This window comes from Argentina silus (assembly GCF_951799395.1).
Source record: "Argentina silus genome assembly, chromosome: 6".
Classification (NCBI taxonomy): Eukaryota; Metazoa; Chordata; class Actinopteri; order Argentiniformes; family Argentinidae; genus Argentina; species Argentina silus.
Genome location: NC_139660.1, coordinates 12,269,599 through 12,285,319, shown reverse-complemented (window position 1 = coordinate 12,285,319; position 15,721 = coordinate 12,269,599). Strand labels below are relative to the sequence as shown.

Here is a 15,721-nt window from a genome sequence, read left to right as displayed (position 1 = left end):
CTAACTGCGAAAATCTAACTGACTGACAGTGTTGAAGAGCAGACATAATGGTTCCTCTTTGAGTATCGTTGGCAAGTGCTTTAAAGGGGCTTGGCATTCTTTTGAACACATGCTTGTCTGAATCCATAGGATTCAGAGGGAGCAGGCCAGCTTTTGGGGACACGTAGACCTTACCTTGGTAACATGTACACTACCCCCCACCACAACCCGCCGGCTATCAGGGAGACCCTAAAAGCCCTGTCTAACTGGTGAACAGCATCCTCCAGAACTTTACAGAACCGCTTCACACACTACTTCCTCCTGGGGCCTCCCCACTTCAGCAAACTTTAACCCCCACCTATTAGAGAGGGCTGCAGAGCAGAGCCTTGTGTGAAGAACCTCAAAGCCTTCCAGAGGAGAGTGGCTTTTGAAGGATAAACCCTGGGATTAGAAGGAGATCCCTTTAGGTTTCTCTTGTGGGCCCACACCAACCTGGCACAAAGGAGAGATCAACCCCTCTTTTCACAGCTCATCACAGAAACAGCCCCCTAGCAAGATTATATCTAAAGTGATGGGGATCATTCTGATGGAATCAGGGAAAATGAAAATGCAGGATCATTCCGATAGAATTGGAGAGATAACGCAATCATGATAAGAAAAACTATTCTCATCTAAATGGATAGAGCCTACTACAACCACTACTATGGCGTGGTGGCAACTCAAACCTGAAGTTCAAATTCATATTTATGTATTTCCTGAACACACTGCTTAATGCAATCATGCTTAGCCAAGTATGCAGAAGAGTAAACATTCAAAGACAATATCAAAGTTAGAATTGTCTGAACAGAAGAAATCACAGAACAAATACACAAGTTATAACTTAAATAAGAGGATAATAAACTAAAATACAAAATAAGTATCAAGTAAAAAAGTATAAATTGAAAACTGCAATCATCCCTAAATAAGCACACTAATTAAGTACTAATTCAAACTAAGAGGACCCCGAAAGTCTTTGGTGACATTTGATATGGGGTCACTCTCAACATAGCATGTGTGGGGGCTCCATTAAAAATTATGCCCTCCTCCCCACCTAAGAGCGCCATCTATCACCTTGTGTCCTTGCACCGTCCAAAAACACACCTTTGTTTTGGGGGCCCATAATTCGGCTTAACGGTGGGATGAACAAGAAAAGGGAGTCCCTAATCCTATTAGTGGAGTACCTGAGCTGGAATGGCTAATCCTGTTTAAAGTGACTACACAGGCTCTGTAATCTCTCCCCATATCCTGATGTTCAGCTGGCTTCACTGCTGCCCTGAGGTGAGGCTGCACTTTATCATCACACGGGAGCCAGGGCAGCGCAACAAAATCGCAGCGCAACAAAATCGCACCGCTACCTGGATTACCGCCGGCCACGTTTCACACACCACCTCTCTCACACACCCCGATATTGTCAGGTATTCATGTTTCAATAGAGTAGGTAGGCATACAGTATAGGGAATATAGCAGCAAAGTTGATGAAGGGAGGAGTTCCAGTAACTTGAGTGATTTTATGTGTGATGTCTTTTTCAAACAAAAGATGTCATCTGGTACTAGGAAGTTGTGATACAAGCATGTTTTTGTACAGTAGTCTATAGGTGAATAGGACAGATTGCTGATTGTGAAGGGTTTAAAATTAGAGATGTACCAAAAGTTGTAAATAATACCTTTTTTATAAACTGGTTCAAATTTACATACCCTAAAACTGTTTCAAATGCTACGCTAAATTCAACAGCAATCACAGGCAGCAGCTCACAGTGCTCCAAATAAGTGTTCCAAATATTGTCCATATTACGACTGTGTTCACGGCCTATATATTTGGGCACATTTCTATACAATCATTTTATTTTCAAGCTTGACTAGTCCTAAATTGAGAAAATGAATCCCAAACAAGCCTATCCAAAGCTTAAATTGCAATTATTCCCTTGCCACTCTTTGTAACCCACTTTCAGAGCTCCTTGCCCCTAGTCATGAGAGATTTTGGCGCATGCGCCATCAGTGCTTGCTCATTTTCCATTGTCACACCAGTCATGTTACCTCTCCTGTTACTGCCACTGTCCCAGTCTTCAAGCAGTCTTCACTCTCCCCCAACTCCCCTCCCCCTCATCCCTTCTTTTTCTAGCTCCCTCTCAGAAGCGACCTGCCTTCCTGCCTGCTAACACACTACTGTTAGGAGGTCACCTCCATTAATTTCTCTGTGATTCAGGACTGCAGTGTCACAAGAAACTATAAAATGTCAAGTTTTGGAAAACCGGTACGTGATTGCCTTTGTGTGAGAGACATTAAAAGGTCCTTGGCAGCCCATTCTTCTGCTGTAACCAGAAAGGTAAAAAGCACAAAAAGCGAGCTTCAACACAACAGCATCAGTACATGTGCTGCCATTGAAATAAAATAACCTTGATGATATCAAAACCCCGTGGGGCAGCTGACGTCAGTTCACACATGGAGCTCATCACTGTCCCAATAGCATTGTGAATGTCCAAAGACTACCAGAGGCTGGGACATCACAAAGCATCATAGAGGCGTACACAGCTGACCTGCAGAAAATACTCATTTCATATTTGAAATATTGCAGGTGTGCTTGAATAAGCTTGTGAGGCACAATGGAACCAATTCAATGGTCCAAACAGTGCATGCAAGGCAAGTTAAATCAAGCACACCGCATGTTTTGAAAATATGTTTTTTGCCCAGGTCTAGTACACAGCACCTTCTTTGACTATCCCATACTTTACAGTAAATGTCAGAAGGAGCATCTTGGAAAATGTATTTTGTGCTGACTCATACATATTTCATACATTACGTAATGCAAAAAACCTATACATGTACTCTTTCATTCGTACAGTACAATCCTCTGGGTATCTAAAAGTGATGGATCTTTTTACATTTCATATTTCAAGTCGTTAATTAAGAACAGTATCAAGATAATTACGTTTCACCAGAGAACATTATAGCCGTAAAACCTTTCCTTATTTTTATTTCGACCAGGCCAATGCCAAAGTTTTCTACTGAAAGAGTATCAAGTGAAATCCTTAGATCTGCGCCTGTACTTGGAGTATCTCAAGTATGGTTTTGACCCACAGCGACCGATGCAATCCAGTTCCTCTCTGTTAGTTATCCAAGAATTCAATCGGCTCTGTATGAAATAGAAAACTTAGACAACAGCTTAAAACAAGGTGAACCATAATATTGTGAAAGAGGCTCATATATGGCCTTTTCTGTATGGACCGCCCCATCCGACATTAAGGATATTATGTATTGTAGGTTCACTAATTGGAATAATTGTAGGCCATTTCTGTTCCACTGTATGTTCCTAAACCCCTCCACCACTCCCCACCCCCCCCCCACCCAACCACAAGACCACAGACAAAAGCCTTCTTTTGGTTCATGTGAATGACAGGCTTGACATGCCTGCTATTCAGGAAAGAAGACTCCCAGATGACTTGGGAGAAACGCTACACTTTTTCCTCAAGCTTTTCTTTTCCCCTCTATCCTTTCTCTTCCCAAATCTCCAGTTGTTTGAAGGTCAACGCTTACTGTGCACTGTGGTATAGCAAATCCCCTCCCTCTCACTTGAAGACAGAACCATGTGTGCCAGAGCCATCGCTCGCTTACCCCGTCACGCGGCCAAGCCACACTAAGAAGAAACAGGTGAGGGCACAAGAGACACAATGGACAGCCTGCTTGAATCGACGAGGTGTCCCAACTCACACTGCATGTGAGAACTGTCAATTTTAAGCTAAAACTACCAAACTACCAAAACCAAAACTAAGCATGGCTTTGCTTTAACCAACTGTACTTTCTAGAGATTGCTTTCCCTAAAAACCCAGATATTATTGCTATAGCATTATAATTATAATTATTTACAGTATCATTTCAACATCATTTGAGAGAGAATGTGAAATCCCAGACTGGATGATAAACTGTAACTGGGAATTTCAATCTAATACACATTCTAAAGCAAAAGTTAGGGAATATATGCTATAGAAAACCTACTAATAGCAAGCAAATAAAGTGTATTATCTTTTACTAGCCTTACAACAGAGCATGCTTGCACTTTGCCAGAAAGTGGTTTTGCTAACGTAATGCACTGCGATTCCAAAATTGCTGTAGCTTATTTGGAAGCGATCAATTTAACCTTTACGGATTTATAGTGTACACAGATATACACCGTATGTACACTGTATATATATACATTGTAGGAATATTGCACTGCAACACACTAAGTAATAGTGTGGCAAATTACAGATATGAATTAGAGTAGATTAGAGAATTAGAGTCAACAGTGTCCAGATGTGCTTGGGAGAAGATCTGATGACAAAAACTCGAAATTCCTTGCAGTGATAACTTTAATAAAAAGTGTGTAAAAGTCCCTAAGGTGCATAATACTACCATTAAACATGTTTAAGAAACCTGATTTAAATGACATTCACTATCGATGGAAAAAGACCAGACCCTTGTATTTGATCTCACTGGGTGTGGGGTTGACTTTCCCTATTGCACATGGCAGGCAGGTACTCTATCCTGCGGCAAATAGTTTTAGGAACTCCTGGTATGCGTTTTCTCAATAATTTCTTGTCAACTTTGAAAAAAATAATCAAACTTAGAAATACCAAGATCAGGATGAAATACAAGTACTGTACAGTATACTCTAGGCTGCAAAATGTCCAGAAATATGATGTACGCGGTTTAGTTTGGGATTGTAGCTTTGTATTTCTCTATTAAAATGTTGTACTCAACAACGGGTAAATGCATTGATTTGATACAAAAACGGACAATTTGAGTTCAATGGAGGTATTTAGGTTGACGTCGCAAACTTATTCAGGCTATTTTGAAAAAAATCATCTCTATTGTGACATTACAGTATCTCTATCTCTAAGTTTCTGTGAAAAATTTTAAAGTATTTTCTGTTTATATTGATATAATACCAATCTGTATGGCCTGAACTGATATCATATATTTGTTCTTGACCCGCACCTGAGAGAATAGGATGTGGATATATATTTGTTTGTAATATATGGATATTTGCCATATTTTATTGCCAGTCAGAAAAAATCTTAATAAAATCCTGAATCATTGTTGAGTGCTTATAGCCCTTTTATGATTTTATACCATCTGTGAAATACAGACATTCTAATAGACTAATAATTCACTCGTTTACTACTTTGATTCCTTGTAAGATCGCTACCATTGCTAACAGCAAAATATCGTATTGGAGAGGACTCTTTCGTGGGCCATGCATAAGATAGGAAAGGAGGTATACAAAGTATTTTCAGATGCTGAAAATTTTGAAATGCTACATGTATGTCAATACATACACAGCTAAACTACACAATAATACATCACATACACTTCTTATTGTCATTTCAGTTTTCTGAATTTCACATACCATATATCAATTAATACATTCTTATTTTAAATAGATCCTGGATAGTACAGTCAAAATCTAAGAATGCACCATATCAACATTTTTAGACAAAATGTACATATTACAATATGAAAAGCAATGAAATATTTATTCAGATATGGTGATAATGCGAACAAAACAACAAACTCTATTTAACAGCGTATTTATATTTTCTTAGAGTACTCCGTAAACAAATGTAGTAAATACAAAAGAATTGCAGCATACTTTGTCGTTAGCTACATAATTATCTTTATATCGCTTGGCAATCTACAATTTGTGAAAGATTCATGGAGAAAGGCAATCATGAGAATTGTGATAATTCAAAGCAGTAACTTTTGTTTATGTACCACAAAGATAAAGTGTACATTTATTATTGTAATAATATAATTGAAAACAACTGCTAGTTCAAAATCATCCAAAATTAAATATCCTGGCAAATGTTTAACCAAGCAAATATGTGTGTTACACATTTATTGTTCAAATGTGATCATCTAAATGGTCAAGCAATTAATTAAATGTACTTTCCCAGGAACTGCTACACAACCTACAATACATCTTCAGCCGGATTGCGTGGGCCTCACTTGGCTGAATAACACTAAGGATGTTTCATAAACCATTGTTTACAGTATTGCATATACATGGTAAAACAGACCTAAGGAAAGTGTTATCATCATATAACGATAACTACCACTTCAATTCAAATTGCTCAAACCTGTTTTAATGCATTGTGTCTTACTTTTTTACAGTAATACAATTAAAATACCAGACCATCAATGAATCATATCTCTAAGACACGTTAGGCCCTTAATTCTACACTAATAAACGCTGCACTCCTATTTTCCCTGGGAAAGGAATGTTGCTTTGTTTCCATTCTGTCATTGTCTTTTACTCAAAACAGCTTCAAACACAATGAAAATAGAAGGGCTAAAAGCTCAAGAATTCCACCTAATGAATCCCTGTTGGAGTGAAAGACGGCCTAATGTCCTACTATAGGTACAGTATACAGTAGAGGTAATCCCCATCACTTCCCTCATTCAGTTCAGTGTTTGACTATTTTCTCCTATAGTATGGCCCTAAGAACTGGGGAAGCTCCTATCCAAGCCCATTACAAAGATATTCTCCTCGTCCGGTTGAAGAAATAGATTTGAAAGGAAAAGCACTTTCAGGGAAGTCGTAAAACTCTTACAAGCAATATGCAGGCACTGCTGGAGTCACTATGTCTCCTTGACCGCCTGCATTTTAATGTGCTACCCTGCATGCTGTTATTACTGTATGCTGTTACCTTTTCCTACACATTCAACCATGAAAGTCATTAATATAACATGTGTCTTCATGATTGAATATGGTGCACTGGCACCAAGCAGACAAGTGGCTTCCCATCTTCACTGGGTACTACATCCAAGTAACCCACCACTTCCAAAACACTATATAAATGAGGTAGAAAAGTACATTTACCGAAAATGGTCTAAAATGCTTTTTACTGTCTGAAGGAGCAACTCCACTCTCCATTATAGTAATTCAATTATTGCTCTGCTGAAGAGAAAAGCCACATCAGAGTATGATGAAGAGGTAATGAAGACAGAGGCAGAGCTTTTATATGCTGTGTGCATGTGCATCAATAAAAGAAAACTATTACCGAAGATCAATTAGGGAAACACCATCGTTACTTTTACGAGTGGCCATCCCAATCTCAAACATGCATTACATTTGTCAAATGTCGGGCAATGTTTTTACAAGTAACAAGCTATTAGGATGTTGAAGCAATTAACTGCTGTCCTGTTTGGTGGAAAAGTAATATAGAAATACTATTAAAATTATACACATCACACATAAATCACATTAATGTTATTCATATGAGTGAAGAGCAAAAATGTGATCACAATAAAGCATCAACATCCGAAATAATTCAGAACTACTTTTATGAGGCCCAGTGCACCAGCAAGGAGAAGAGGAAGGTAGGAGGAGCATAACACGGTGCTACATCTTTATCTTTATCTACACCTCACATTTTCCAGCTATGGAAGGTTTTCATACAGTGACAAATCCAACACAACCTAAATCTGCTAAATGAAAGATAACAACAACAGATGTATGCAGAGCAAGAGCCCTGATTCTGGGTGGACAGAGGGATCACTAGTTTCTGGTCACCAGATGGCCTGCACAGTTCAACTGTAAGAAATATGTAGTCAATGGATTAACAAGACAACAACCTTTGTCAACCATTGCCCTTCTTGTCATAGGAGCTACAGAGTACCAAGTCAAGCTCAAAGTTTCTGAGTTCTCTTGATATGCAACTCTGCCTACAGAATGTTCACAGCAAATGTGGGTCAGGCATTAAAATGCATGAGTAATGCATAAGGCATGATGAGGTGCTGATAGGAGCTGTTGGGAAGTACAAACAACGGTATAAAATAAGCAACTGTAAAAGGTCTTACAAATGACTGTTTCCCTTCTGAATCCAAATAAAAGAGCTAAATCAAGCATCAGCCATTACTCATCGTTCATTAATATTTAAGATCGTGACAACGGTGAGGACTGCTGTGCGCCATGAAGAACAAGGCCGACAAACATGCCACATAGTTCACTAGCTACCGCCAATGTGACCATTACAGTTGTATGCAGTGTCTGTACACAGGTGAGGACAATGGAGGGGAGGTTCACAAGAAGCTGGTGACAGAGATATTGAACAAACAAGGACACCCGAGTCTCTTCATTTGTTCACTACCCATGTCTCAGAGAGAATATAACAAGAACAACAAGAACAACAACCAGTACTAGTTAAGTCCGTACGCAAAATGTCACCAACAAAATGCCTATTCTAACAAAATATTCAAGATATTTTCAATACATTTACTGATATGTTAGAAGACAGTTTTTTTTTTTTTACTTCTATAAACAATAATTATGTTAGACAAACCAGAAACAAATAGCAACTGAAGAACACTCATGTTTTTGTCCAGCATTGATCATTTTGGACAAGAACTGTGTAAACTACCCAACTCATCATGTCCCACATTAGCATAACCTTGATTAACATTGAAAATGAAGTGCTGTGTCCTACCAAATGAAGCAGGCTTTGGGTTTCTACACTCTCCGGGTCATTTATTTAATGAAGCTTTGAACCTAGATTACTGATTAGCAAATTCCTTTTTCATACCAATTGCTTTTGTAGATATTATGCACCAACTTTAATCTTTAATGAGATGTTAGAGCCCTTTAATGTTACATTGTGTCACACAGTTAATGGCTAATTCTGTATTAAAACGGTTTATTCCATTGTAGGTACAATGTGCACATTTGGAACTGAAACTTTTTTGCATTTTCATTAAGAAGTGCATAAAGTCTCAGATTTTTTTATAAGACCGATAAGACCAATGATAATTCAAACTAACTAACCAACAACCATTCATATTGTTGCAAGATAGGTATGGTCTTCCATCTTATATAAATTAGACGCGAGTCTCCATGGCTCCACATTACGGCTGGCTAAAAGGAGGCCGTTTTTTTTTTAACACAAGTGAACATAGCAGACAATCTTTCAATTGAATCGAATTTTCCTAACCAACAAATATGCTGAGCCTTGTACTCTGTCATGTTAAATGGCCTATTTCCTATTACAGAGAAGAAGAGGAACTTTTTATTAAGGCACAAAGCAACTCTGTATATATACTTTTACGAAGATAAAAAAGAGATTTAACATTTAGTCCATAATGGTCTATCAATTGAACTCTAGTCTTGCCACAGCCACAGTAATGGGGGGGGGGGGGCGGGGGGGGGTCATGGGACCGGGAGTGGTTGAGAAAATAGACAATGACAACTTAACCCTGTTCATATGAGAACGCATTTACTCGTCCTTGCTCATCGCAGACAGAGGTTTTCAGACAGAGGTTTTAACCTTCAGGAAACAGGTCTCACATTAAAGAGAGATTGGTAAACAGGACCGTAATTAGTGTGGTGTGTTATCACAAGAAAGGTAGATTTCATACACAGTGAAAGGAAGATTGCTCAGCAGGTACTCCTCACTCATGAACCCTCAAATTCATTACGGCCGCACCTGGGGCACACGGGTGTGTACACACACAGGCCAAGTGATCCCTAAAGTCCGAGCCAATTGAAACTGGAAAATGTATTAATGCTGTACGTCTGGATAGATAAACTGGCAACAGATTTACACCAGTTTGCTGCTCCTGTGCACAGAAAGACAGTCCAGTTTCAAGAGAGAAACACATAAGAGAAACAATACAGTGCACTTCATTCATTGTTGCATTCTTTGTTACAACGGCATATTTTTACAGTACATTTGAAGTCATATGAACAGTAAAGAGGAATTTAATAACCAGCAAACGCAACATTTAATTCAAATGTACTACTGTAGATCTTCTGAGAAATCGACTAAACATTATTTAAGTAAAGCGATAGTGTTTGTGAACGTACAAACAGGGGTTAAAGGGGGGTTCTCATTCAAACAAAATAACAGTTAAGGGGACAGCCACTGTTGAGAGTATCTTAACATAACCCCTGTGTACAAACTATGAGAAACGTCTTTTTGCAGAAGCTTCACCTAGGCCTATCTGTGCAGCAGTTTCAAAATTATCTATTCTTTTGCCTTATATGTAATAAATAAAATGTTTTAATTAATTGACATATCTGTATAGTTTGCTTTATAATTTACTTCTTTATTCAAATGTTGTGGTTCTCATCCTGTATTAAGAAGACATACATTTTCAAATAAAACTACTTGTGAATGTAGGACGACCATTTTGGAACATATCGAAATGACAACGCGATTTTGTGTGTGTTCTCCCCAACTGACCATTAGTCTTGGCATGGAGCCAAGAGATGCATCTAATTTTTAAACCCATAATGTTAAAGCATACATTGTAAAGCATATTACTGTAAAACAAATTAATCTCGACTAAACCCATCATCTGTTAACACCTAGGTATCGATCTTTGACTGTGGTTCAACCAAGATTCGACAGATCTTAATGATGATTCCGCACATCTTAAAGATGATTACGCAGGTTTAAACAGTTTTTGGGAACTAGCTTTGATCGTCCTTCATCTCATTCCTTTGTTTCGGCTGTCGACATACCGAAAATGTAGGGCTCCCTCCAATGAGTGAGAAAATGGCGGACCATGTTGTTCACCAGAGAGAGAATTATATAACGCCACCTAGAGGAAGCCAAGGCAAACACTGCACAGCCATTTTGCACAAACCACAAACTCCAAGGTCAAACCCCCTCAAGCTTATTTTCATGATTTGAAAAGAGTTCCCTTGGTCATTGACTTCAAAGCTTCCCAAAAAGTACAATCATAGGGTACAATATAATCTGGACTGCCCTCACAGAGCTGCTCCCCTCAATATTCCCCAAGAACCTCAGCAAATCTAGATCAGCAGGGACGCTATGAAGAAAGCAGATATCATGAAATGGCAACATATAGCGTTAAATTAGTAGGTAGAAAGCAGGATCACAGTATCCAAAAAGCTCATAAAGTGACATAGCTACTTGCCGTTTTGCTCATAAGTTACATACTAACTGCAACATACCGAAACAGAACTACGAGAAAATAATCTATACAAATACGGGGAACTTTCATGAGCAGAATATTGGCTCTTCAATTTATGACAATTCAATTTCCATAATTCTAACTGCTAACATGTAATCGACTCTTAGCGCAATTGTTTTACCCAATGCATCAAAATAAGCCTTTCACATATTGTATGAAACACTGGCAATAGGAAATAAGGTTACAAATTACAATTGTTGTTCCATTTGACCTCTGAAGAGATGTTATAGCACAAATTACAAGAAAGGCCTTATAACACAATATAAACTCCATTCAGTTAATCGATTTTTTGTTCATTATTGAATAATGGGGGTATATTATCAAGTGAAAAAATTAACACTTTTCAAAATTACAGTTTCAAGAGTTGTGTTTGCAGATGTAACCTATAGTGGCCCACTGTTTCTGTTCCCTTTCTAAGGCCTCTCATTGTAAACTCCAATGCCACACTAGCTTTCTGTCATTAACCTCATTACTATTCATATAGATTTCTGATTCACACCTTTTATGACAACAATTAATAGATAATCTACTATACATCAACAGTTTTATACTACCAAACAATTGGGAAATGTTTATGGAATACACTCCAAGTAGGTCAAATCTGCATTTTCCAACATACTTGGTTTTAAATCTACAGTAGGCCTACAGGAAGTTAGTTCAAGTCATAATAAAGACACCCATGTAAAAAGAGAATACATTCTGTTGTGAAAGTATTTTACAAAGGATAGGCAAACCTTTGTCACCTCAATGCAGTCTCATATACTGTATCTACCGCTAACATCAACCGGGTCATCACTCATTTGGATTTCAATGTTTTATATGGAAGTACTCTTCCAAACTTTTCAGTATCATAATATCATATCATATTCAGTATCAACAATATCATATCATTCATATTGCAAAAAAGACAGATTCCTATCTCAATACAGATCACTTTGCTGGCTTTCAAAACAAAGGTGCAGCATATGATCTCCTCAAGATCCTTAGTGTCATCAAAACTACCAGAATATCAATAGATAGGCTAACCTGTATCAGTCTAGAGTAATAGGAATCTCCTAGTCCTCAGACTGCAAGGAGCACTGTCATGTGACAGGGTAGGCAAGCCTATTGAATTCACTATTGTCAAAAAGCTCCACTGTGGTTTCAAACATTGATAATAAGGCATTTTTGCACGGTAAAGACCAGTTTCCCTGTTTTAGGTCCAATTAAACAGTTATTAAAGTGAACATGGTTTGTACTGCTCAGTAAGCTATCTGGGTATTACAGTAAATGTTCCTCATCACTCCAGAGAGAAGATCATGAATGGATGTGCCTAAATTGAAGACACATTTTAACATTCTTAAAACATTGAATACAACTTCTTAGTTTCTGTTATTTAGAAAATGATCTCTCATAACGATACAGGAAACTCATGCAACAAAAGACAACAAAAGACAACAGCCAGCTCTTTAAAAAGGCTATTAAGTCAGCTAATATGATTCCAATGCAAACAATATTGAGGGAAAAAAAAGTCCAGCACAAATTGTTATAAAGAGCTTACTTATGTAATGTGATGAATGTCTTCATACATTATTGATATCTTTGGATTTTTTGTAGTTCACTAACTTTTGTTTATGATCAAAGTGACTAAACAAGTGATGACATGTCTTAGGTGATTTATCATGCCTAACAAATCACAAAAAAACTACAGACAGAATGCATTTCGAAAGTAAAGTCCAAGGTGTCCAATCTGTCATTCAAACAACAACAAAGCGGGCTCCCAACCACTTTTTTGGTAAACAGCTGAGGGATGGGGCTGGAGAAATGTAACTATGGATGCAAGGTCTGACCATCCATGAGATCAAAATTACAGTTTTAACCATGTTTTTAAGCTATAGTGTTTGTTACAGTTGCATTGTTTCCAAACAATGGAGTAAAACAAGGTTATATTTCGGTTCTGATGGGGTAAGACTGTTGAACTAGGCATTTATAAGTTATTTTCTTCAAGAATCAATGGCTATATATCATTAATTTAAAAGTTTAAAAAAAATGTATGTACCAATTACAGATTGCCCCTTTATTGTGAAAGAAGACAGACATAATACACCCGAAATCCATAAAAGAGGATGTCATAAATTAAGTTAAACTCTGCCTTGAGGACTTATGCTTTTGACACTCAGCGGGGACACCTGATAATTGGGGTAAAAATAAAATAAAACTTAAGATGATATTCAATTAGTAACAAATGGACTTGGGATATAACTCTTGGGATATAACTCCCAGCATGGGAACATGTTGGTGTATCTCCACAAGCAATTCTGATTAGGTATTTCAGGGAACTAGCTTTGAGACGGTTAACTTCTACACTCAAGAAGAGAAGCTAGAGAAAATATTGGAGTCTGGTGGGCATAGATGCTTCGTAGCATATATGTTACCTGCCTATACCAAGCAATTCGAATGAACCATGTAGCTACAGTGCCTTTGGAAAGTATTCAGACCCCTTCACTTTTTCCACATTTTGTTGTGTTATAGACTCAAATTTATAGACTTAAATTTAAAGAATTTGCCATCAATCAACAAACAATACCCCAGAATGACAAAGCGAAAACAGGTTTTTAGAAATTTCAGTAAATCTATTAAAATTGAAATACAGAAATACCTCATGTACATAAGTATTCAGAGCTTTTGCTATGACACTCTTAAAATGAGCTAAAATGCAAAAATGAACAAATCACAAATCAACAAATCACTCAATAAGTTGAATTGAGTCCATCTTAATGCAAGGAAAATAGTTCACGTAATTTTGGAATTAATATCTTTGTTTTTATAGGGTATCTGATTTGCATAGGAATCAATTACACACTGTGTAGATTAGGATGTCTCTACCAACTCAGCAAATTTCATAATTTTCTCTTGATCCTGACAAATGCTCCAGTCCCTGCCAGTGACAAACATACCCATAACCTGATGCAGTTACCACTATTCTTCACACAAGAGATGGTGCGGAAACTGCATTGCATGTGGTGGATTTGCACCAAACTTAATACTTTGTAGTAAAACCAAATAAACACATTTCCAGCCACTTTCTTTGCTGTATCACTTGAATTCACTGTTGCAAACACAATTATGGATATGAGAGATTATTTTCCATTAAGGGATTCTTTTTGGCCACTTGGTTATAGACCAATTTTGTAGAGTGACTGAGATGATGTTGTCCCATCGACTGTGCTTTTTCCTTTCCACCATTCAACTTTGTAGATTTTTTGTAAGTCTCCCCAGGCCTCAGGGTTGCATTCCTGAGCAGTTTTGTTCCTCTCCATTTGCTCAGTTTGTAATGACAACCTGATACACACAGTGTGTAATTGATTCCTATGCAAATCAGAGACCCTATAAAAACAAAGACAATAATTCCAAAATTACATTAACTATTATCCTTGCATAAATATGGACTCAATTCAACTTAGAGTGATTTGTTGATGACATTTTTGCATCTTAGCTAATTTTAAGAGTGTCATAGAAAAGGGTCTGAATACTTATGTACATGAGGTATTTCTGAATTTCAATTTTAATAAATTTACTGACATTTCTAAAAACCTGTTTTCGCTTTGTCATTCTGGGGTATTGTGTGTGTATTAATGGCAAATTAGTTTCATTTAATCCATTTTACATTGAGTCTATAACAACAACAAAACATTTTTTGGAAAAGGTGAAGGGTCTGACTACTTTCCGAAGGCACTGTATATATAGGCCCACAGTATGCTACAGCGCGAACGAGGTACCATCACTGGAAATTACTTAGCCTACTTCTACAATACCTTACCTGGGATTCGTGCTGTTCCAGTAGACTCCATATCTGTCTGATATCAACTTGCTATCGTCCGCCCATACCGCGACCCATGATAAGAGGGCAACAAGCAAAAGTGTCAACTCCATTTGATAAGCTAAATAGTTCTTGTCCATAATTGGCAAAGGCAGTGGTTGCCTGGTTGTTCTCTATTAAATGATAGGCAGCGATAGGCCTACTGATACACTTAAAATATTATTTTTTGTGAGTTGCTGTTCAAATGGCAAGATGTTCTTCAACTCGTATTAGTTTATTCCAGTCCCCAGTCAAAATTCCAGATGCTCTCAGCTATGATCTGTCTCCAGTTGAGGATTTACAATGCAGCCTATAGATTCCCATTCGTGAGAGTCTCATTGGAAAAGTCAAAGCAGATGCAGCAGTGCCTATAACGTTAAATTGGGCTGTGATCCCATGAAGGTTATCATCTCCAATTTGAGTTAATTCATACTGTGACTCAGCTCGTTGCCCTCCTTTTGCACGGTAAACTCTTCCAATAACTATTAAAATCCATTTTCTTCAGCTGTAATTGACAAATGCATACTTCACACACATTGCGGGACATTCATCATTATCAAGGTGAGTATTCAGTGAAACCAAATATGTTTGTCCTTTAAATCCATTCCTCACCAGCATGGCATACTTTCGAAAACTTTCGTCGTCGTAAATAACTGTATACCATCCATTCAGCTATGCGTCCTTCAACTTATGGTGTAGGTTTTGCACGCAAATCATGTTTTATTCCAAGCAGTTTCAAGCATAACAATGTCCATTCAACGTAACGTTGCGAAGTCCGTTAGGAGCGTTTAAGTGAGCATCTAATTTTACCGATTGCATACGGTTTGCTTCAGTCAAGCGACCGCTGTTCGTGTTCCCTCGAAAGAAACTCAAATTTACACAATGTGGCTGCAC

General features: G+C 37.8%; 1 protein-coding gene across 1 annotated transcript in view; it reads right to left on the bottom strand.

Moving 5' to 3' along the window:
- efna2b (ephrin-A2b) overlaps positions 1-14,928 on the bottom strand; it is a gene marked incomplete at both ends in the record, with an annotated part of 95,066 nt that extends 80,138 nt beyond the window's left edge. Inside the window, one exon of the mRNA XM_083671352.1 lies at positions 14,789-14,928. Within this exon, the coding sequence (XP_083527478.1) occupies positions 14,789-14,928 (140 nt within the window). The remainder of the gene's footprint in view (positions 1-14,788) is intronic.
- Between the last annotated feature and the right edge of the window lie 793 nt (positions 14,929-15,721).